The following is a 25,075-nucleotide window of genomic DNA, read 5'->3' on the forward strand; positions in this document are numbered from 1 at the left end:
AGTTATGAAAAGTTGTCTTCAGTGCTTTGACATAATATTATTCATCTTGTCTAGAAATAAGTGTTGCTTTGGTGTTAAGACACTACCTGATGCTTTTTCTCAAATTCATTTTATTGAACTTTTATGATCACAGCTTTGTATTTCTGAGTAGACATTTTGATTGAAACTCTCATATTGCTGGATTCAGTGAGCACTAGTAATACTTCTAGGATTTTGTTCTTAACACTGCACTCTTCGTTAAGGTAGGCAGCCTGCAGTATTGAGGCTGCCTCACTTTAAACCATTCAGTTCACTGTCTATTTACCTACTGGCAGACTCCATGTTCCGTGCCTCTTGCTGTTTTAGCAAATATGTTTTCTAAGTTAAATACTCACTAATTCCTGATTCTTATGCATGTGAAGGTTTCTTTATTGCATTTATTTTTGGTTTTCTAAGCACACAGCTTTTGAGAAGCTGAGGTAATACTTGTACTAGGAATTTCAGGCTAAGAGCTTCCCATACTAATACTGTTGTTAACTTTGCAATAGTTCCTTTGGGAAACATCTGTTTGCTTTCTTCAATGTTTGTGAGACCAGCCTTTGAAGGAGGAAATATGACAAGGATGGAAAGCTGTCTTCTCTAATAATCTTTTGAAGGATTTGTCAGTAGTATGTATTTCTGATATATCTCTGCTAAGTAGTTATTAATTTATTTCTTCTGAGTTACTTTTTCTCTCTCCATTGTACTCCCTCAGTGATTTGTGCGCATGACCCTGGTAAACTTCACTGCCTGTTTGAACCTGCTCTCCTATTTCTGTTTACTGTTTTCTCCCTTGCATTTTCATATCATCATGGTATGAAATATGAAGTTTGTCTCCATTAACAAACTACTGATCCTATGGTATGGAAAAGGGTACTAAGTCATACACTTTGACTCCCCTGGCTGAGACCATCAGTTCATTCTTTCCCTTGAATTCAGCTTTTCACAAATTTTTATGAGAAAATTAAAATGAATGAAATGAAAGTGAATAAAATTAAAATAAATTTTAAATTATTTTTTTTCCTAAAATCTAAATGAGACACTTATTTCTGATGTAAATAATTACTGGGAAACTTCCATTGTTTCAACCCTTTGTCATGTGGTTTGAAAAAAAAACCCAGTATGAAATAAATGTGACTGTCTTTTTGAACTGAATCACACAAATAGTGAACCGCCTTTTCCCCTCAAGTTTCTGCAGATGTGGGAAGCTGTGGGAGTTCCATATGACTGAGGGTAGTTGTGAAATTAATGCATTTGAAAACAGGAATGTTTTGTACTTGGTGTGATCTGTGTAGTCATATTTTTTTAAGAGCACAGTTTTTGAGAGACTGAGATAATCTTTGTGTAGAAATTCCAGCTAAAAGCTTCCTTCTACTGTGTGTCATATTCAACATACAAAGACCTGGAGACAAGGTGAAAGGGCTTTGTTGAAGGAAAAAGAAAAAGGCTTTTCAAAAGGAAAAGAGATTTTTCTAACTATTCTGGAGCACTTCAGTGAAATTAGGAAGTAAATCGAGTTTAAAGAAGAATATTTGAGAGTCTAGAGGAAGTTTGAATGTCTTGCAGTTCTGAGTCAGCAGAAGATCTCAGCTTCAACTAATTTGTTTTATCTTCTACCCCTCCCTTTTTTTCTTTTTTAATTTTTCTTTTGCTGAGTTGCATTCAGTCTTCTCTGAATGTAAGCAACAGGCTTCCTTGAATGTACATGTTTACGTCTGAAAGTGTGTGTGATTGCAGGTATCCTGAATTCTGCACCTCTGCTCTTGCCTGGTCGACATGCATTGAATGCAGGATTGCTGGCTGCCAGCATTGGTGGGATGATACCCTACATGATTGATCCTTCTTACACCACGGGAATTACTTGCCTGGGTTCTGTGTCAGCACTCTCAGCCATAATGGTAAGTTGAGGAATTGTAGAAAGTGAAACAAGTTATACAAGGAGTTTATTCTCCAGTCCTGCAAGTTTCTTCTTACACATTATATTTTACCATCTGAGTCACAGTGGACATGGTGCCTGCCTGTGTAGTAACTTGCAGTAACAAGTAGCAACTGACTTTTCTAGATCCAGCTGTAAACCAGAACTGTTCCAGAGAACTGGAATGCATTTTTATGCTTACTTTTTGTGGCTAGTGATTAATGAAGTCTTTTTATATGACAGACTGATATTTGAGAAGGCTTTTTAGAAAGTTAATCCCCAAAATACCTAAAAGAGCTCTGGATTTACAGATTGTTATGATAACTTCTTGAGATGACTTCCATGTGTAACTTCTGCCATTTACTTACACCAGTGCATGCCAGTGTTGCAAAATTTAGCTTGAATATTGCCATTCTGTAAACTGAGTCTTGCAAAGACTGTTCAATATGAATGCCTTAATGGTATGAACAGTTCCATGTAGCTGGTGGAATCATTTTGCAAGTGAAAAAATGTGATTAAGCAGAGCATGAGTATGGTGGGGTATCTTTCTGTCCTCTCTGAAAAGGCAGATTTGGTAAGTCCAATCCTCAGCCTGAATACCTACACTGACAATACTTGAATAGGCTCTAAGTAACTTGATAGTTGCTTAGAAAGGTTGTGGATGCCCCATTCCTGGAAGTGTCCAAGACCAGGTTGGATGGGATCCTAAGCAACATGATTTAGTGGGTAATATCACTGCCCAAAGCAGGGCAGTTGGAACTGGCTGATCCTTAAGGTCCCTTCCAACTCAAACCATTATATGATTCTATATTTATTTTTCAGTGCTGCAGGCTGAGTGTCTTTTCTGAGTGTCCTCCTTAGTCATTGCTGATGTGTTTTCTTTCCTTCTCCAGGGTGTCACTTTAACAGCAGCTATTGGAGGTGCTGACATGCCTGTGGTTATTACTGTCCTGAACAGTTACTCTGGATGGGCTTTGTGTGCTGAGGGCTTTCTCCTGAACAACAACTTGCTGACCATTGTTGGTGCACTCATAGGCTCCTCTGGGGCCATCCTCTCTTACATCATGTGTGTGGTAAGAAGTCAACAGAAACTCTGCTTGTTTGCTGAGTAGTGAAAAAAACTTTTTTAACCATGTTTTTTAGGAAGATAAGTCATTGGATCTCAAACTGTTAGATGTTTAAAGACTAGAAAATTCTTGGTTGAAACTGTTGGACTAGATGTCAGTAATTTTTCCTTGTTTGGGTGAGAGACATCTTAAAACTGAGGAAAGCCCTTGCATTGACTTAAACATTAAGGTTTTATTCTGGGCTCGAAGAAGTATGATTACTTGTGGTCAGCTATTTTTTTTTTCAGTCATACAGCTTCGAAAATGTGGTTAAATTTAAGCTACATTTAATATGTAGCAGGAGATACTTTAAGAAGTGTGTTCGTTGGTTAGGCAGTGATCTACAGTTTGGTTTTTGGAGTGCAGAAAGGTGTGCCCTTTTCTCTTCAGAGCAGCTACTTTGGAGTACCACAGGGTGGCAGCAGGCCTGCACGAGTTCAGTGCTGTGTGTCAGCAAGCTTGAGCTTCATCTCGGCGTGAGACTTGTATTGTGCTATTAGTAATGAACTCCTTTTCTCTGGAACATTTGTGTAAAGGTCTTGTATTCAAAGATGGATAGGTACTGGTTTAAAGAAAACCATTTGCAATGCAAGAGCTGCCAACTATCTCATTCTGTTGTGTAATCCTGCTTCATTTGTGCTCTTGTGTGATTGGTTCTCCTGTCTGATGTTTTCCTTTGCTCAGCTCTGGAGATCATCTTTTACTTCATCTCCACTGATAAATAGTACTGTTACCATGTTAGGAATGTTCAGTATAATTCTTGAGGAAAAATTTTAGGAAAGCTTTGAAAGGTATTCTTGTGCAACTACATGAAAGTAAGTTAAAATTAACAATTCTGGGTATGAATTGCAAATAATCTTGTTGTTTCTTGAACATTTTCTGTCTCCTTATCAAAAGGAAATCAAATTATGTAGCTCATATATTTAGTTTTATACATTTAGGAATTTAGTCCATATCAGTGGAAAAATAGTGCTTATGGGTAACACAGGTATAAAAACCCTGTTAAGAATCAAATTCTTGTAAAGTTTAGGGAAAATGTGAACTGTTTGGTGTGTATTTACCAGTAATCTATCAATACCTTTATTTTTGTTTTAGCGTCTCCTTCCTTTCTTAATATTGCTCACCTCTCTTAGCACTCACAAGAGAGGTTTGAAATACTTACAGAGTTGGTTGGAGGAGCCTAGGTAAATAGGCAGCCTGAGGGAGTAGTTAACAAAATAGTTAAGCAGTGACAGAGTGGCTTTCCCCAGTGTTTCTCGGATTACAGGAAGTTTAGTTTTTGAGGTAGTGTCTAGAAATCTTGTGCTGCTTTATATAATCTTGGACAACTGAAGTTTATCAACCAGTAAAATGAAAATTATTTTGTATGATTTCTGCCCAGCAAGCAGAAAAACATGATCTTAGCCCAGAATTTTTCTTTTTTGCTTTACTTCCTTTAAAGGAAATCATTACTTTTAAAAGCATTGTTATAATCAGGGGAATCAGTATCATTGTCTTGACGCTGCATTTCAGGAGATGGAAATTGAAATAAATGGGCAGGAGATCTTTCTCCCTTTAAATGCCTTTATTAAGAAGAATCAGCTCAGGTGGGGAGAAATCGACGGGTTGCGCCCTCGCCGCCGCTGCTCCCAGGCGTGGCACGAAGGAGGAGGACGATGCAGTTTTGTCCGCTGGTCTGCAGAGAAAGCTGGGGACTCTGTCCTCACGGGAGAGTCGTTGAGTCCTTGGTTTGTTTGTTTACAAACCCGGGGGGTCTCTTTAATCAGTTTCTTTTCAGGTTAGGGTGAGAAATAAAAAGATTCAAGCAGGTACGGGACAATGCTCCCATCCTTAAATGTCACTTTAAGTCACTTTGTTGGCTCGTGATTTTAGGGGTTTTTCTTATAAAAACTGTAAAACTGTAAAAATCCAGGGTGCACTGCGTTTCTTATTTGCATGCTGTCTTTGGTGTCACTGCCCATCTCTTTACCCTGGAGGGTTTCCCTTGGTATCTTCTTGGCATGGGGCTAGCATCAGGGAAACAATCAGTTAATCACCCGCTATTAACAGGTATTTGAAAAGCTTTCCTTCGGCAGCGAACCTAAAGGAGGCTGACTCGGTCTGGCTTGGTTTTTTTAACTCTGAAACTAAAAAAAATTACAATTTTCTATTCATAACAGAAATGCTCAGGAGTTTCAATAAATTCTGCTCTTGGTGTTTCAACCTGCACTAATGAAGCAGACGTTTCCTCTTCCGTGTTTTTTGTCTTTTTTAAATTTTTTTTTCTCTGTGGGTTTGGGGATTTTTTTGTTTGGTTTGGTTTTTCCCCCCCCTACTTTTTAGTATGATTTTTGTCAAAACAAATCAATTTATTGATACTTACCTAGCACAGGTGAGAAGATATTTGTGGAAACATCTTAGTAGTTGAAACCTTATTTTTACAACATTTTTCAAATAATTTTTGTGATAAAACTGTAACTTAATTGTCCAAATGCAGTCCAGCTATCTCTTAAAGCCTCAGATGACAACTGAGTTAAGGGCAGAGAATTTAACCTCAAAAAGCAAAGTCTTCTACTTTGCTTATCCTGTGAATTGTGACTCTTTTAAGACACCAACACAATACATCTTATTCAGAACATTTGATTGTTAGCATGTCCTTGTCCCTCCTTTTTTCCATGGAGGGAATACTTGATGATTGCAATTTTGGAATTAGAATCATTATGGGATGCAGAAGAAACTTAAGGTTGAAGAGGAACCATTAATTGGGTTGATGAAACAGAGCAAGAGAGGGGACAAACTGTGTTAGTCTTACAAATCGTATGCTGGCCTTCCTGTGTACTAGCTGTGACATTTCTGTGGGCACACTGGAAGCACTTGCAGTTCTCAGGATTCAGGTATTTGATTTTCCCCGGACTGTAAGCTCGTGACCATTGTTGTTACTTGCCTATGCTCAGTGAAATAAATAGGGCGGGAGATCTTTCTCCTTTTTAATGCCTTATTAAGAAGAATCAGCTCAGGTGGGGAGAAATCGACGGGTTGCGCCCACGCTGCCACTGCTCCCAGGCGTGACACGGAGAAGGAGGATGATGCAGCTTTGTCCACTGGTCTGCAGACAGAGCTGGGGATTCTGTCCTCACGGGAGTGTAGGAAATTCCACTTTTTCGGCCTAACATTCCAGGTCCTCTTTATAGTTAAGATCTTTCAGGTTAGGGTGAGAAGTAAATAGGATTTTAGCAGATACTGGATTAAGTTCCTGACCTTTAGACATCACTTAGGTCTCTTAATTCCATGTTGGCTCGTGTTTTTAGGGTTTTTTCCCTGAAAAATTGCAAAATCTGGTGAAATGCATTCTCATCTGCATACCAGCTCTGATGTCACTGCTTTCCCCTGCTACTCGCAGGGTTTCGGTTCACTCCCTGGCAAGCAGCAGGGGGGACAGTGGCTGATCACCAACTATTAACAGGTAATTGAAGAAGAACTCACAACAATAGGTGACTGCAACATGAAGCTAACCTTCAATTCAACAGCAACTGGTTCAACTTGTTTTAGCTCTGCAGCCTTAAAAAAAATGAATAACTTTTTACTCACAACACTCAGCACAGTGGGCTTTTTGACACTTGTTGGATTATCAGTGAGTGATGAAGCTTGCACTTTATATCTCTATATTTGTGGTCTGTGGTGGAAGCGGCTACAGAAGAGTTTTCTTACTGTCCAAGATATGTTGGTTAACAATTGCTTGATAAGGTCTTGGCTCTTCTGTGCCTTCCACATTTTCTCTTGGAAGTTCTTGGCTCTTTGCAGTGGAGCCTGGCAAGGGTGCTTCAATCTCATGCTTGCTTTTAGCTGATCCTCAGATTTCCAATAACATTTTATTTATTTATTTATTTTTCCTATGACTTGGTCTGACTGTTGTCTTTTGGTTTAGATATGTGTAGAAAGTGCTTTGCTTCGTGAAAGCTTGGCATGTACAACATCTGCAGAGGGTATTCTTCTGTCTAGGCTGTCCTACCTGACACAACTGCTGTAATGTTGAGATAGATGCCAAGGACAGTGTGTCTTAGGGCGAACACACAGTAGGGTGAACTACTGTGTGCTGCAGACAGTAAAAAATGTTGAGTTCACTGTGCTTGTGTGCATCCCTTACAGTATCTGAAACAGTGATGACTTATCAGGAAAAATAGAAGTTCTAACATCATCATTTTGCTTATTTGCTAGATAATAAATTTCAAAGAATGGCATATCTTCTAAGGCTATAGCAAAAAACCTGTGGAACTGCATGGTTTGAAATGCCATTGGAGAATGGACACCTGGAAGCACAATTTTGTGCTTCCTCCTACTTACATTTGTGTCTCTCCAGATGTATTCCTAAATTTTGTCATGGTTTCCCAGCTAGTGGAGAAGATGTATGACTCATATGTGTAATTAAAGAAGCATTTTATCCTCTTCCTTTCCTACTTCTTAAGTTTTTTCTCCCCTGCAGTTACCAAGTTTTTCCTATTTCCAGTTATTGACCGATATTGCTTTGGGACCACAGTCACAAGTAGACGTGCCAAAGAAAGCATTTAGCCAATGGCTTTTCCTGGCTGTGTGTCTAATGGAGCCAGATTTTCAGGGTGTGTTCTTCTCCTAAACCTTCTAGTTAAAATCTCTTGTTTTCCTTTGGTGGTCAGCCAGTAAGTCAATGGCCCCCTTCAGTTCTTTACAATATGGCTGTTTTTTTGTGGCTAATTAGCTGCTTTTGTGTTTTGTTGCTGTAGCAGTTTTGCTTCAGTACTACCTGCAAAAGCTTTGTGGATTCCATTCTGTCATGGAGCAGTCTTGTGCTTACATGTTGAATTGGTAAAAAACTATGGAAATTATCTTGTGTGTATATACCAATATAAAAAAAATTCTTAGAAACTCTGTCATCAAACATGCATTCTTTCATATTCTTCCCTTTTAAGAACAAAAAGAGACCAATATTTGCTATTTGCATAGTTTTGTTTTTTGTTTTGGAGAAATATTGGCACTCTCCCACTATGTGTGTAATGTAATGTGTTCAAAGCTGATGTTTGGTGATGGCTATGGTAGACTGTTTTAAGAGTCTTTGGATTATAAGAAGGCAAAACCAGCTTATAAAGACTATTGTCAGGAAGCCTTTAATATTTTCAGAAATCTTTTTCAGAAGTTTTTCTTGTGGACTCTCACCTTTATTTTTTGATTTCACCTTTATGATCAAAACCATCCTTGTCTTTTAGGCTATGAACCGTTCCCTTGCAAATGTGATTCTTGGGGGCTATGGCACTGCATCAACAGCTGGTGGGAAACCCATGGAAATTACTGGAACTCACACAGAAATCAATGTGGACAATGCAGTTGAAATGATAAAAGAAGCCAATAGTATTATTATTACTCCAGGTAAGAACTCTCTTGACTTATACACAGCAAGATGTTCAGAGGGTGTGATTAAAAAAAAAATACCCCAACCAAGCAAAAACACAAAAACTCCCCCCAAAAAAAGGTAGCAGTGAAGAGGTTGCAGCATGACAGCAGCATATCAAATGCTGATTGGGTCCATGTGATTTGTTTTTGTTCCCTGGTCAGGTATCATTCCCCTGTGCAGAGATGTGTACCACTTCATTTTTCTTTGTGTGTATCCTCAAAGTTTGTTCTTTTTATTTGCGTTTTAAATTCTAAAGAGCAAAGACTAACTTTTGTAAATTAAGCTTACACCGCAACAGCTGTACACAAAATTAACTGAATTTCCAAGCACAACTACAGTACCAATGGTACCAGTTGTACCAACAGATCTGTTAAATCCTGAAAGACAGGATTTTGTTTGCACTTCCCATGTACTTGCTCAGTTCTGCATTTGTTTATGGAAAAGAAAGGCCAAAACCCCCCATGCAAAATGTAGTTACTATAAATATCGTAATTAAAGTAAAAAAATCCAACCTGAAAACCAAAACCTGAATTGTCTGAAATGATTATGTTGGCTGTTCATGTCATTTAGTAGTATGTTCCCTGAAAGGAAAATTCAGGTAGGGGATAGTTCAAGACTTCTCCTTCAACTGAATGGCATGACTATCATGTTAAACTCATTTTAGCACTGGAATGTGAAGAGTGCTAAAATACAAAGCTTTCATTTTGCTTCAACTTTAAAGAGATCATCAGTGAGGTAGGGTTCTAATTTGGTAAGCTACCTTCATTTCTGATGAAGCTTGCAATCATCTTCAAGGAGTTTGCTTCTTTCTCCTGTGGCCAGACCTTGAGGACACCATTAGTAATGTATGCTTTTTATTTTTATCCTGGGTATAGTTGCTCTGATGTATTAGCTGAGAGAGACTGAAAACATTATTTGCTGCTAAAAGCCATATCAGGCTACTAGATTTGCATGAAGCAGATTGAAATTCTGTTGAGGATAATGGTTGTGAAGTAACCTGACAATTGCCCTTTTATAAATTTTTTAAAGTACCTCTCTGAAACATAGAAAGGAAGATGTCTTTTTGTGAAGGTGAAATAAGTGCTCTTATAGTTTGATTGGTCAAATCACTACAATGTAAGTGGTCAGGAGATAAAAAAAGTGATCAATTACAGTAGTCAGGCTGGGAATGTATGAGAATCTGATGTATGGTTTTTTTAATTGCTTTCATTTATTTTTAATTATGAGACCATCTCTGTGTGGAAGGTACACTTATTGTCTGCAACTAGTCTTTCTGCACTAAAACAGGAAAATAGGTTAAAATTTTGAAATTCTTTCAGGTTATGGTTTGTGTGCAGCAAAAGCTCAGTACCCAATAGCTGATCTGGTGAAGATGTTGAGAGAACAAGGGAAAAATGTCAGGTAAGTGCTTTCCTTGATGAGAAGTATTACAGGTGGTTTGGTTTGGTTGGTTTTCTTCATTCCATTAAAACCCCTAGTTTTGATTTAATGTTTTTTTCAGCATTGACAGAGGCACAGAATAGCAAAGTTAAGGACATCTCTGGAGATTGTCTAGTTCATCCAGCCTCCTTGTTTAGACCAGAATCATCTGGGGAAGTTGCCTAGAATCTTGTCCAATTGGATTTTGAGTATCTTGTCTGCAGAGATGGAGACTGACAGATTCTTTTGGGCAGTTTCTTATGATGTTCAGTCATCCTTCCTTAGGGTAAAACCATTTTTTCTGTGTTGCAATTGGCAGCCATTGCCTCTTACCCACTCCCTGGATATCCCTGAGAAAAATCTGACTCTATCTTTTTTTATTGCCCTCCATCTATATTTATACACAGCGATAAGATTCCCTTGATCCTTCTCTTCTGCAGGCAGATGAATCCCAGTTTTCAGCCTCTCCTCTTATGTCAGATACTCCAAACCATTAAGCAATTTACACCTACACTTACGGGGTTCCTGTAAGATTTTGCTGTTGCAGGCAAGACTGCTATTAGAGTTCTTTGAGCACCTCATGAAAAGATTATGGAAGTGCATGTCTCCAGTCTCATGAATTTATTCTTCTGGAGTGTTGCTCCAAAACCAGAGATAATTCTTTGATTTCCAGTATTGGCCTCAAGTCCTTTCCTCCTTCAGCTTTTCTGTAGACCTTGTAGATTCTGAAAGTACTGGAAAGCAAACATTATGGCTTTCTTGCTGAGTTTGAAATTTTGCTTGTTTTGTAATTATGATAACTCAATATTTTAAAACCAGTCGAGGCTCAGTTTTCATTTTGAACAAGGTATTTTTTGGCAGATGCTGGTTAGCCAGACTCATTCTCTGATTTCCATATGTTTATTTCAATTATGATTCCCTTTGGAATCATTCCTCTAGTAATTAGGATTTTTTGGTTTTGTTTTTCTTCTTCCACTACTTTTCCAACCTTATTGAAAAGTTGCATGTAAGCTTTTGCAGCATATTACAGCATTGTGTTGGATAACAGTAGAGTACTAGGGTTTAGCAGCAATAACTTGTTAGTGTTTAGCCAGGATTTTGCAATTTTGCATATAAAATTGCTTTATGGATGTATTTGTTGTGCATACATGAGAAATGAGGGTGTGTGGTGGTGTATTTGCTTCCTAGAGCAGTCTTCACACCTTGTTTCTCTATGTTTAACAACAGCTCTGTGTGTGTCCAGATCGCATTTGAGGATGCCTTAGTTGTGCAACAAAAAAAACCCTTTCATGGCTAATGCGATGACAGTCTTGTATACTTCTGGCTTTCCTTTCAGTCCTTCTGTGGGGGGTTAGCTCTTTTTTGACCAACCTTGATGAAATAAAAAAAAGAAAAAAATTGTTTTTGCCTTTTATGTTGGCTTTGCAGGGAAGAAAAGTGAATGTGTCCTTGAAATAAATGGCTTATACTTGAAATGAATCAATTTCAGGAAGGGATCGCTGCAGTGGTTACCTACTATTTTAATGAAATAAATCTGTATTTACAGTTTGTGGTAATTCAGGCCTTTCATCACTTTGCTGAGCTCCCATGGTGTTCATTGAGTGCAGCTGTTGTCCTCTGGTTTCAGTAGGCCTGGAGTGCCTCGGGACCCTAATGCACTCACCATCCAGATGTAGTGACACTCTCACACACACGCTGTGGAGGGCTGCCAGCATGGACACAGGATTGCATCAGTCTGTAATGCCCATCGTGTGCCAAGAAAAATTGTGACTGTCATATGGTCTGGTTTTTTGTTTCATGGCTCACCACTGATCCAGAGAAGCTGTTGTTTTAATTTGCTTTGCCTATAGCCATAACATGCTTATTGAAGACTGCAGATTATATAACATGGTGTGTAACCTTTGACTAGGATTTAAATTTAGAAATACAGGAGAGATTTTGGAAACTTTACACTGTTTCAGTTACTCAGTTGCATAGCTAACATCGTCACTCACTTGAGATGGTCTTGCAGCAGATCACATCTTTAATGCATTAGTAAAGTCACAGAGAAAGCTGGATATTACTGAGCCTTGAGTATAGCTTTCCCTTGTCATGGATGGATAAACAGCGAAACTTTTTATAGGCTAAATCCCATAGCCCCCAGAATCTATTGGCTTTGGAGAGGAAATGGCTGTTCTACAACTGGTGTTGTATTTCTGCAAAGTTAGAAGTAAGTAAATTGTTGAAAGTTCCTGCCTTACTAAAGTTCATCAGCCACATGTTATGTTGTTTGTAGAACCCTGGTTGTGAAATTCTGATTTTTCCTATATAATAAAACTATATTCTGTAGTAATTTTGTATATAGAAAGATAATTACAGTCTAAAACTGTATGTTCTCTTATATGCAAGGGTTGTTGATGCTCTCCATATTCACATCCAGTTAACTGTCCTATTTTTTACCACAGTATGACTTCCTTGAGACATTTTCTGTCAATGTATTTTGTTCTCCTGCATAGTAAGATGTTCTTCATAAGAAAAATGCACTTTGGTATGGAAGGACTCTTAAAATTATTCTTCATGTAGACTTTCTAAATAATTACATTTGTTAATAAGTTGATTTTTCTGGGAATTCATAGTTGAGAGACAACATGCACATTGCCTCTTTAACAGCCTTTCAAAATAGTTGCTAGAAAGTTAGTGTTCTGGATTGGGGTTTTTTTAACCCTTTTAAAAGTAGATAGCTTGAAGGAATTGCATTTCTGTCTTTTGATGCTGAAGAATGTAATTACTTTTGAACACATGAAAACAAGAGTTTTCTAGATTTTTGAAAATATGGTAGTATTAATTTAGTGTTGTACCTGTGTTTTAAAGTTTTTTTTATTGATACATCAGTGGTTGATCTCTAATCAAATGTGTTTAGTGTTCTGATTTTTTTCTCCATTCTTTAATTTCTTTAAAGTAATAGAACATGTGCCTGATTATCAGTTACATATTTATCTGCAAAATTATAAATACGACTGATTACCTACAACTGTTTATGGTATCAGTTTAAAACCATCATATGTTGTGGCTGTACAAGAAAATCTACAAGAATTTTGAAGGATGAGCTGTTAAGATGCTGTCCCAAGCAGCCTTAACACACTGCATAGCTCACATGCAAGATGGAAATTACTGTCACTGATGAGAGCGTAAGAACAATGTGTGCTGGTGCAGGTTTCTGGGAAGCTGAGCTGTACACAGCATGAAAACACAAACTATGTACCTGTATGTCAGTTCTTGGTTTGTTGTGATCAACTTTGGTGTGTGGGCTGTGAATTATTAATGCTGCACTTGAAGGGACAGCTGAAGTCCAACAGGTCTGTTTAGCTCCAGTGCTTTATTGCTGTAGTTAGAACTTGTAAACCATGCAGTGCCTGATGGCTTCTGCAAGGATGCAGCTGTAACTGTATTCTCCTGGGGGAGTATTGTAGGTGTGCTGTTGGTTCCATGTGGGTTAGCTCTGGATGACCCTACTAGGTCAGTATATGATGCTTTGCCTGCAGTTGGATTCTTGGGAAGGCGCAGAGCTAAGATCCATCTGCGTTTTGCTCCTGCTGTCATAAATCATAGTGGTTGGAAATAGGGAGCCATTATCAGCCCTTATTTAAGTATGTGTAATTTAGCTGTCTAACTCAATTTAAATTTAGCTGACTTGACTGCAGCAGAGCCACCGAGCTTGATCCATGCCATAGGACTGGTTTTGAGGGCATATGTTGCCTTCAGCATGACAGTAGGTCTAAGCTAGCTGGGCTAGCTCTGTGTGTTGATGCTTGTAATCTACAGTTATCCATAGGTATGATAAACATTATACTCTGAGTCATGCTGCGCTGCAGCTGTTGCATGGCAGGATTCAAGATGTGAAATATTTGAATGATGTACTTCTCTGTTCATGTAGTTTTGGTGGGTTTTTTTCCCTTGCTGTTACCTAGAAAAATGGATTGTTTTTTGTACTGAAAACAGAGCTGCAGAGAGGTGTCTAAATAAAGTGAATGAGATGTGAGGATCTGTAAGTGAAGTAAAACCCTTGGGCAAATATGACATTTAAAGTTTTGAGTAAGCTAAATTAGGCTCCAGCCAGATGTTACTTTGCTCTGCCCAGCTTGGGTATAATGACAGGAACCCTATCTTCACATTGATGAAGTGATCTTGAAACGCTTCTGTACTGGGTTTGGTGCTGCTATTGTGAGCCAGCTCTTTCACTATTGATTACAAGAATGTTATTTAGCCAGATGTAATAAAGATAGATACTGACTTTATGAGCTGTATGAAAAGTAGTTTCTATTCTGAGATTTTTCAATCATTTTTCATGCTATAGCTGTCTTTTTGATATCACTGCCTTCATACTACTTTAGCCACCTTCAGTCCTTTCTATCCCCCCCAACTCCAGATGAAGTGTTTTCTGTGCTGGAAGTGCTGGATATGTGGATGTCAGGAGTTTTAGATATTTAATCTAAACTTAAAATGCTGCACTTTTTGTATTACTTTAAAAAGTTCAAAACATAAACTTGTGTGCTGTGTTATTTTTATAAAACTAGAAAACTAAAAGGTATTCAGTAGAGGCTGGTTAAAAGAGTTGAATATTATTTTCACAAGCTATTTACCTGTGAAGTGTGAGTAGCAAGGTGATGTATACTTACTTCAGCACTTGACTTACCACCAACTTGGTGGTAAGCAAGCCCCACATTATCTTGTCAGGGTCAAAAGAAAAAATTCGTGTTGAATTCTGTGTTTCAGTGAAATACTAAAGTAATGTTTCAAGTCATAGCCAACATGACTGTGACTGTGTGTTTTTGTTTAAGATTTCTTCTTGATTAATAAACAAACGAACCAACCTAAGGGAGTTCCTGCATTACTGATGACAAAAGAATATCAAAGAAACTGCAATTTTTCACTTGAAAGCATTTTTGGCATAAAACATGTTCCTCTTTTAAAATAATTTGTGTTAAATTTTTGAACATGAATGAGGTTCATATTATGGGTATCTGAGACAGCATATGTAATAAAATGTACCTGCTGAAATGCACATAGCTTTGAAGAACTGCTGCTGTTGTGGGTTGGATACAAGATTGATGCTTTTATTAGACACATTATAAGCCATCAAGGATTTCTGATATCTATTTTGCCTAGTTACTTGAACTCTGAATCCTGCTTTCTATTGGATATGCTGATTTCACTTCAGAGGTGTGTAAATGTTACCTTGTAACATAATGACTCTTAGAGAAGCTATAATTTTAAATTATTCTTTTTTACATTCTTGCACATCCAGTTTTGAGTAGTACTGGCAAGCTACTGTCATATTTAGTTAACAGACTCTTACAAGCAGACTTCTGGGAGTCACTTCAGTATTTGTCCAAAAAAGCTTTTGTGTGAGCAGCTTTCTCAAACTTTTTGAATACACAGTATGTGGTTTCAAGCAGAGTCTGTCAGAAGTCTCTAACTACTGATGGTTCATGCCATAACTCTTCCTGTATGAAGATGATTTGTCCCTTTCTTTTCTTCTTTCCTTGCCTCTTGCCAGGAGTGGTGAAGTCAAAGGTGAAATTCATTCTCTTGGCAGCTTAAGTTTTGGCTTTCCAGCCCTTGAAATAAGATTGTATGTGTATATAGTACTTAATAGAAACCTCACGAGTATTTTGTTTTGTGTATTGCCAAAGCAGCTTTGGTCACAAAGGCACTCAAATAATTTTATTAGACACAAAAGAGAATTTTGTTGGAAAATCTATTTTCACTGCCAGAAGAGTGATGAGTTTTCTCAAGGGTACTTCAGAATAAGAGTTCTCCTACTGTACTGTTAGTGATCACATTTGGTGTACTTAAGATCTATCTGCAGTACTACACATGGCTTGTGTTACTGAGTGGTGTAAAACATAAGCTGTTAGTAATTTGTGCTGTATGTTTGCTCTCCTTCTGATTCTAGGTATTGTAACAGGGTCCCAAATGTTTACTAGCTGAATACAATCTATTCCCATTCTTCTTTAAAAGCATTCCTTTTAAAACTAGCTTTTGTCCTACTCTTCAACCTAGAGTTTAAAGTTGTATGATATCTAGTATTATGTGAATTAATAATATGTCCTTAATTTTGTTGCTGGAGTTCCAATTGTCTCATGTTTTATTGTATTAGTGTTGCCTTGATGATGGAGTGCTCAGTTGCCCATTTAAGGATATATTTGTACAGTCTTCAATTCACAAGTGATCTGTGTTGATTGGACTGTGACTTGTGGTCTGTCAGTCATTCCCATCACAGTGGAGTTGAAAATAGAAGTATATGACAATTCATCTGTCAGGGCAAGTTGATTTATTAGTAATTCTCTCCTTTCTGAAGAATTCTGAATTACTTTCATTTATTCCTGACTTCCTTGTATTTCTGTTCAGAAATTTCTCTTCAAAAATCCAAGTTTTTTCTTGACTATTTTCCTTCTCTTCCAAAGTATCTGTAGACTTCTGAATTAAACATTATCTTCAGCCCCATACAATGTTAATCTGAGGCACTTCTGATTAGCGTGAGTCAGCATTCCATCTGGTGGTAACTTCAGAGATGGAAAGACAGAAAGTGCACAGGACAGTAGGCATGGATGTGCCTTGCTTGTAAGGGCTACAGATGATCAGAAGAGTACAAACAGGAGACAGATTTGCTTCTAACCAAATATGTCCTTGGTGGTTGCAGCTAAACCAGTTTAACATCTCCATTCTGGCTTTTTCAGGTTTTTACTCTTACAGAACTGCATACATGCTTGAGCACCCAGGTGCCACCCTGGTGGTCTGTCTAAGTTTTAGGAACTCATGAGCAGTGTATTCTGAGTTGTTTTTGAGCTGTTCTGAAAATGTCTTTAAAAATGTTTATGTTTAAACTGTTACAGTTTTTTAGCTCTCTACCTTTTCATTCCCATCTCTTTTTTTTGCCCCTTTTCATTTCCTCCTAAGGTCAATCCTGAGAAGAAAGTGGCATGTTAACCTAATTCAGCAAGACATTCTCTTGGGCTTGAAGTCTTGTGCTGTTAATTTTTCTGTTGGATTTGGAAGTGTTCATACAGGTGTTTCTTGTGCATATTCTAGACATATCTGAGTCAATAAAGTAATTTGCTAAGGGCATCTCTAGATCTAGGAGTGCTTTTGCTTCAGAAAGGTGGCATGGTCTCCTTGCCTTTTTCATGGCAATTTTATGTAGGCTGTGGTGTTTTCAGTGATGTAAAGGACCTGAAAAACATATTAATGTGGATGGTAGTTTTGCTGTTAAAAGGCTCATTTGTAAAAGTCCAAAAGAATCTGTCACAAGGTTTGAAATATGGTACTGCTTGGAAGGTGAACTGTTAAAATTTAACAGTTTCATTTTATTAATTGCCATTTGTGCTTATACTTAAGAATTTCTCAGCCTTCTAAGTCACAGATGACAATTTTAATGTATAAAACACAGTCATCCAAACTTATTAATGGGGTTTCTTCCCTTTTAGGTTTGGTATTCATCCTGTGGCTGGCCGTATGCCTGGTCAGCTGAACGTACTGCTAGCAGAGGCTGGTGTTCCCTATGATATTGTGCTGGAAATGGATGAAATCAATGAAGACTTCCCAGGTTAGCACATGAGCCATAAGCTTCCAGTAGATTGGATCATTTATTTGATTCTGTTTTTGCACTGCACAGGGATTTTAACAATAGAAAGTCAAGACATCAAGCCATCCAGTTTCTCTTCGTAGAGGTCTTTTTTGGGGGGGGGGAGGTAGGGGGAGCTTTTTTTTCAGTTGCTTGTAGCTGTGAAGTAAATGGCAAATGCTGTATCTTTATTATCCCTGTTACTGCCCCATCCTTGCAGAGGAAAATTATTATTACTTCTTTAGGTCACTTATTGTGGATGACTTGACATTCTCAGGTACTGCAAACCTGTGCAGATTGTACTGGCAACTTCTTGCTTTTTTACATCTTTATTTAAAAGGCAGAAGGTTGCTGCTAAAGGTTTTTCAGAAGAATATTCAAAAGAAAAGCCAGGCACAAACAAATTAAAGAGATGTGTGTATTCAACCACATTTAAATATCAAAAAGTTTCAAATTTTGTGTGGCAGTGTGGTCTAATGAGTCCCTTGGAATTAGAATGTGGATGTGTGTAGTTTGTTAGAGGTAGTTGGCATCACATTTGAACTCTCACATACAATTTGTCTGAAAAGTTTGTAAAATACTTGTGTGCATGCTTAACCATTAGGGGTCTTTCTGATTAGAATGTGCATCAGCCTCAGTGTTTCGATTTCAGGTTAATTTTTCATCAGTGTTATTTTCTTTGTCTTGCTGCAGAAACTGACTTGGTCCTTGTAATTGGTGCAAATGATACAGTTAATTCAGCAGCTCAGGAAGATCCAAACTCTGTCATAGCTGGAATGCCAGTTCTTGAGGTCTGGAAGTCGAAACAGGTGAGATTAACGAAAGCTGAATTATCACCTATCTTTAGCAAGCTTTTAAAAACATGGCTTGTAGATTAAACTAACAGGGTTCTTCCTCTATTCTGGTTTCCACAAGAAGCTTTTCTCCAAGTTGTCCAATAAAATGGGTGGTGCTTTGCAAGTGTGATGCACTGTTCATGAGTTTAGAATCATCATCATCAAGTGCTTTAGTGAGACCAATGATGACTGCAGTAGAAAGATCAATTAGAGTGCTTCTACTAGAATGTGATTAGAATAAATGGTGATCTGCTGGTCTGCTTAAATCGCAGCCCTGAAACATTTCTGTACTAATACCTGCTTTGTTAAGTTTATAGTTGACAACTTTAATACTGAGGTGGAAATACAAGAATGAACAATATGCTTAAATAAAAATAATAATTAATAATTAAAACCCAACAAACATCCCCCCAAAAAATCCAAACAAAACCCAAAAAAAAATACATAGCTGAGGCAAGTAGAGCACTTAAACTGTCCAAGTTGAACCAACAGTTTAGCTACCTTAACAGTTTTGCTCTGATCTAAAGTACATATACTTGCGTTTCCTTGGTGTGAAATCTTTGATTCTTGTTCTGAATGCAGTCCTGGCCTCAGTTGCTGTGTGGGTTATCCATTCAAATACTCAGTCACAGACATATACGTTTATCAGCAGTGTGTGTAGCTATATACTGCAATTTGAGATATAAAAATGGACACAGTTAAGGTAAGGTTTCTCAGTTTCTCTGCTGAAGGTGCCACAGTTAACTAATTTGACACTTAATAAGTAAAACTGGCTGATTTTTTTTTTCAATGTCCTCTGTATGAAGTAACACAGATGAACAGTAAAGAGATTGTTGCACCAAGTACTGATGTGAACACTTACCTGAATTTTATTGCTATCAAGGAATTGGGCACTTCAAAATTGAAGTCTCAAAACCCTTCAATGTTATGGTCATCAGTAGGCATGCTTGCTTTGACTTTATTAAGTAAATGCATGTGCAATGTCCACAATCTCTTAATCTGAAATACAGCATTGTTTTTAACAACAAAATGTTTCTGAAATTGATTTGGATATCTATTTATCTACTATATTAAAATTTGAAATACATTTTCATAGTAGCAGATTTCATAGCACCCTATTTTGGTCAGAGGTTTCTCTTTATTTGTGGAGGTTGGTTTTGTGTTGCCTTTGTTTGTGGAAGTGTGGTGGCTGTGCTTTGCTGTTTCAAATGTGAACTCTTTATGTGCAGGTCATTGTAATGAAGAGATCTCTGGGAGTTGGTTATGCAGCGGTGGACAATCCCATCTTCTACAAGCCCAATACTGCCATGTTGTTGGGAGATGCTAAAAAGACCTGTGATGCCCTGCAGGCCAAAGTCAGGGAATCGTACCAAAGCTAAATACTGATTTATATTCTGCTCATATTTCCGACTACAGTTTTGTCACAGAGGTCACAGAAAATGAGAGGTGGAAGAATCTCTCAATGTCCTAAGGCAGCTGGCTTTTGGAGAAGGCTGCATTGACTCCTAGGAGATGTAGTTCAGTCAGGGGATATAGACTTTTCTAAAAAGATGGGCAGATTAGCCCTTCAGACTAAATCTCCAATGAGACAATGCATAAAAGAATGAAAATGTTCTTTTTAAGGTCAACATTGTGCTGTTACAAGAAGGAACTAATAACTCACGCCCATCTTTAAGTAGTTACTGACTTCCTCCTCCTTACTGTCTGTATTTCTGTCATGGAAATTCACTAAAAAATACTGTGCCAAAACTGTATTCAGTCTTATCATCAAAGCTGTTTTTTGGCTGGTATGGACAATGCAACTGTTGATTTCATCAAAACTTAAAAATAAATTTCAAACAGATGCAAGCAGAAGCAAATTCTTGCATGTCCCTTCAAACTCAGGACATTCTCTGAAATAGATGTGTACATGATGTGAGATCTAAGCATAATGTTCTTTTTCTTTTGGGGATTGTATGGATGCTGTGAATCAGGAACATTTTAGGAAAGTCACTTTTCTTTAAAATACGGTTCCACTTTTTATGGTGCACACATATGTTAAATGAAACACAGGATATCAGGCACTTGCCAAGTAATCTTCAAGTCTGACAAGGAAATGTACATTTACTTGCACTGCTTACCTATTTTAAGCAGCTTCTAAATTCTCCATCATTTCCAGTCATTGCTTTTTAAGTGTTTGAGAAAAAGTATGGTCCAGTTCTGCACAGGCAGAATGTCTTGCATAACTGATCTGTCCACAGAATTTGGACCCCAGTGTTTCAGTTTATTCACTTAGTTTTTAATTGTACTTACTGCTTTAGTAGTAGTGATGCTTAGTGATGCTTTCTTGTGATGCTGAAAAAAACACATTTGAACTCACTGTCTATTCTGTTCTTGTGAGATCCCACCTGGATTGCTGTCTTCAGCTCTGGGGCCACCAACACAAGAAAGATGTTGACCTGTTGGAACAAATCCAGAGGAGGCCGCTAAGCTGATCACAGGCCCCGAGCACCTCTGCTGTGAACACAGGCAGAGAGAGCTGGGAGTGCTCAGCGGGGAGCAGAGAAGGCATCGGTGACACCTTGTAGCACCTTCCAGTACCTAAAAGGGGCCCCAAAGAGGGCGGGAGAAGGACTTTTCACATGGGCATGTAGTGACAGGACAGAGGGGAATGGCTTCAGACTGACAGAGGGCAGGTTTAGACTAGATGTTAAGAAATTCTTTGCTGTGAGTGTGGTGAGGTGCTGGAACAGGTTCCCAGAGAAGCTGTGGATGCCCCCTCCCTGGAATTGCTCATGACCAAGGCTGTATGGGGCTCTGAGCAACCTTGTCTAGTGGAAGGTTCCCGGCCCATGGGATTCCAATTGCACCTGGATGGTCTTTAAGGTCCCTTACAACCCAAGCCATTCTATGCTTCTATATTTGAGATGCTGACGTTCATTAGAATTTTTCTAAATAAATAAGCTATTGTTGGGACAGCAAAGACACATACTAAACTTAAAAGCCAGTGTTTTGATTGTTTGACTTTTCACTAATCTCATTAAAAGCACTGTTTAATTTCCATAATAAGTCCAACAAATTTAAATTATGACATAGAGTGCTGTTTTGGTTTTTTTTATTTTAGTAAGTATCCTCAACTGAAATTCAAATATTTGCCTAATAACATGGATTTGTCATATTTCCATAATGATATAGCAGCTGTCCATTGTGAAAAGGCAAAATAGAAATCACTGTCCTCATGTTAGATAAGACAAACTATTTTGAAGAAAATCTTGAAATTAATGCATCTTGGTTAAGAAAACAAACATTATTATACCATGCATAGAGACCTCATATAAAATACAGCATTTCTTCTTGGCTACCTCTGTTTTTATGTGAAGATCACTTAAAACACAGATTTTGAACAGGTAACACATTAAAAATGTAACAATATACAGCAGATCTATCATTTTTGCAGATCTCTTTTCTATGATTTGACATAAAATTTTTCATGCAAGCACTAATATGTTGTATACTGCAGGAGAAGGCTTGTAATTGAATCTTAATTTAAAACATTGTGACAGCTATATTTGAATGTAGCATGTATGGCCTCTCAATTTCATTGCATTCAACTTTTCCTTCAGGTCTATAAAAAATAGGAGGGAAATTGGAGAAGAGGGAAGACAAAAAATTAATTCTCCATCTCCCTCCCAGTTAAGCAAAAGAAAAAAGGGGGATATGAAGGGATCTAATATGCTAAAGCATTAATTTTTGTCTTGTCAGACTTGAAGTATCCAGCTGCAGTATGCATCATGTGCATTCATAGATAGCTAATAAAAGATCTAACTTTTCTTTAAAAAATAGCAAATGGGGGAGGGGGAACATATTTTCATTTGTACTTGGGAGAAAAACCCCATTCTGTTACTTTGGATCAGTAGTATCACGGTTCTCTTTAACATGTGCTTTACCGTGGAATGCTAGATAATTGCTGAAGTGCTAATAAAAAGTCAGTTATTTTTCTCTGTTGATCACTGTGTTTGTTTTCTCCTCTTGTTTTTCCTGAGTAGTTAACTAGTCCAAGGTTACTTTTGAAAGTTAAAAAAATCAAGCTGCCACCAAAGGATGTTGACATTGAAGGCTGTAGTGAATGGAAATCATAATAAAATATTCTTTTTTCTTTTCTAATTGCATTGTTTCTTTACATTTTTTCATTCTAGGTATGACTGTCACTTGGCTGTAGTAACTTCAGTTAGCTTTTCTAGTAAATGAAAAGTGTTAGACAACTGAGAGTGATTGAACAAGATATGAGTTGCTTTTTTGAGATTAAAGAAGATAAAAGAAAAGCTATACTTACTGACTGGTCTGAGTAGTTAATTTTCCAGTGGCTGCAGTGTGAGGTGAATATTATCCCTTTGAGCCAGGTACCATATAGATTTTCTACTGCTGTTTTTTAGTTCTACAAGACTGTTGAGTTAATTGCTGTGATGATTTCAGTTTCTACCTTTAAAGTGAGTGATAAGTGAATAATTTTAGCCATCCGACAGTCTATTCAGTAATATCATAAGTCTGACATGCAGCTTCCATGTTTTCCTCAAGTTTTGGTGAAGCCCAGACTGGAGGTCTCTTCCAGAGGCTGCAGCCTGGCCTTGGCTCATGAAGTAACCAGTCTTCTCTCTTGATGGCAAAAGGGAAGCATATATAGAGAGCCTGTGGGTTTGTACCGTGACAAAGGGTAAAGATCTAGCCTATGTCCTGTGGATCTGACTGCTGCTTTGAAAATTTTCCTCTTTCTAGCCTATGTCCTGTGGATCTGACTGCTGCTTTGAAAATTTTCCTCTTTCTAGCCTATGTCCTGTGGATCTGACTGCTGCTTTGAAAATTTTTCTCTTTCTACTCTATCTCTGACTTCTTATTATTACCCAAGAGGTGTTTGCACTAGCCTGACTCAAACAGGCTATGAAAATCTGATCAGGTCGTGGCAAAGCAGTGCAACAAGAACGAGAGTATGCAGGACACATGTCTCTGTTCAGCTGTGGAGCTTCTGCAGTTTGCAGTGTGTGTACATGACTCACTAAGAACTTTAATCTTTGCCTTTTTTTAAAAAATTTATTTCTTTTAATACAAATTGTTACAGTACTAAAGCTACAGAGAAATTTAGTTTGGAAAGATCTCCTAATTTGGGCCAGTTCTGTGCTGAAAACAGATCCAATTTGATTAGATTGGTACCAGCTTTTGTTTGAACTTCTTGGTGGAGATGTCAGCGTCCCTGTTGTTACAGTGTTCAATTCTTCCTGTTGGGAACAAATGATTTTTTAAAAAAATTGTAATTGGAATTTCCTTTTCAACTGTAATTAGAATTTCCTTTACTGGAATTGCCTGCAACTGCAGGAGACCAATTTGCTCATTTGTCTCAGTGTCCAGCAGCACTTCATACCCTTCAGCAGGTTTTCCCCCATCTCTGGAATGCATTAATTGTGCAAGCATCCAGTCCACTCTGCAATACCCACCTGGTGTTCTTATCTTAGACAAACCACACTGAACATCAGAGGAGGCTGAAAGGGAGGGGATGCGTGGGGGGAAGATGGACTGAAAACAGAACTGAAGCCCAACTATCTTTCATCATTTTTCCACTCTTCTTGAGCCAGAGACTTACTTAGATCAGAAATTTATAAAATATGGTATTTCGAAGAAACACAGTTCTTTCTGTACTAAGTACAAATTTTTTTTTTTTCTGCTAAATTTGCTTTGAAATTTTACTGTTTACAAAATGACAAGGTTTACAAAATTGCAAGGTTTCCATTATGTGATCTGTCATTCTGTCTCTCAGATTCTTGCTTTAGTATATGATGTGGTTTCTGAAATTCCAATCTGTCATGTGTATCCCACTGTGTTGGTATCATGCAGCAAGCACGTAATTCTGGTCCATTCAAACAGAGAAACTGGGGACTGAACCTGCTTCTGTATTTAAGTTTGAATAAAAATTCCAGCATTTGGAGTTTTATCCACTTGCTATTTTTGGATTCTGTTGCAGGGCACTGTTGGAGCACACAAACCCGGATGGTTTTGAAACTAAGCTAGAACATATATTAGCACCATGAAGGAACATTTAGTCTGTAGGCCTTAGATTAGAGGTCATCCATAGTAAACATTCTCAAACAGATAGAAATGGATTTCATATCCTCATCAGAGAAGGCCTTGTTTTCTAGGTTTGTTTCTAGAGTGCCATTTGAGGTAGTCTTCCAGATCTGCAGTGCATGAGAAACAATGAGGGGATATATTTCAGTATCCTCCATTCTAAGGCTCAGTTATTTGTAGTAAGTAAATGGAACATTTAAATTCATTTAAATTCAAAGAAACACACAAAATCAAGAGTGTTTTGCACTACCAGCACATGTGAGTTTTTGTGTAAGCTTTCAGATTCTGCAGGAAAACTTTACAGAAGGGGTTTTGAGTAGTAGGAGGTCTGAGTCCTCTTTTCTGTACCTAAGAAGTGCAGTTCAAATACTCATTTCATAAGACTTGCAATGAGTATTGTTCCATCAATATGATTAGTGTGGGGTGGTTTATGAATAAACAAATTACAAATGGTAATAGCTTGCATAATCCAACTGCTCTGCAGCTGCCCAGAGGATATATTGCATTGCTGTCTTAGGCTGTTGTGATACAAAGCTCTTCCTAAGAGGAAAATACATAATTAGATGTTTCCATAAATGGAGTTAATAATATTTCAAACTAACTTCTCAAAAAGATTTTTTTTTTGAGCAGCAGAAACAATCCTAAAGTACTAATTTAAAATATTACTTGAGAAATTAAGGGACT

At 37.7% G+C, this 25,075-nt stretch overlaps 1 protein-coding gene across 7 annotated transcripts in view; it reads left to right on the forward strand.

Moving 5' to 3' along the window:
* NNT (nicotinamide nucleotide transhydrogenase) overlaps positions 1 to 22,284 on the forward strand; it is a 43,708-nt gene extending 21,424 nt beyond the window's left edge. For 6 of the 7 annotated variants that reach the window (XM_039709787.1, XM_039709786.1, XM_039709785.1 and 3 more), the window contains 7 exons: positions 1,756 to 1,916; positions 2,827 to 3,006; positions 8,256 to 8,415; positions 9,760 to 9,841; positions 17,326 to 17,444; positions 18,156 to 18,271; positions 19,528 to 22,284. In XM_039709787.1, the coding sequence (XP_039565721.1) occupies positions 1,756 to 1,916; positions 2,827 to 3,006; positions 8,256 to 8,415; positions 9,760 to 9,841; positions 17,326 to 17,444; positions 18,156 to 18,271; positions 19,528 to 19,677 (968 nt within the window). In that variant the 3' untranslated portion in view covers positions 19,678 to 22,284. The remainder of the gene's footprint in view (positions 1 to 1,755; positions 1,917 to 2,826; positions 3,007 to 8,255; positions 8,416 to 9,759; positions 9,842 to 17,325; positions 17,445 to 18,155; positions 18,272 to 19,527) is intronic. The other variant, XM_039709788.1, reaches the window with a different exon arrangement.
* The last annotated feature ends 2,791 nt before the right edge of the window (positions 22,285 to 25,075 follow it).

Source organism: Passer montanus, unplaced genomic scaffold (genome assembly GCF_014805655.1).
Source record: "Passer montanus isolate IOZ18808 unplaced genomic scaffold, ASM1480565v1 scaffold22, whole genome shotgun sequence".
Taxonomy (NCBI): domain Eukaryota; kingdom Metazoa; phylum Chordata; class Aves; order Passeriformes; family Passeridae; genus Passer; species Passer montanus.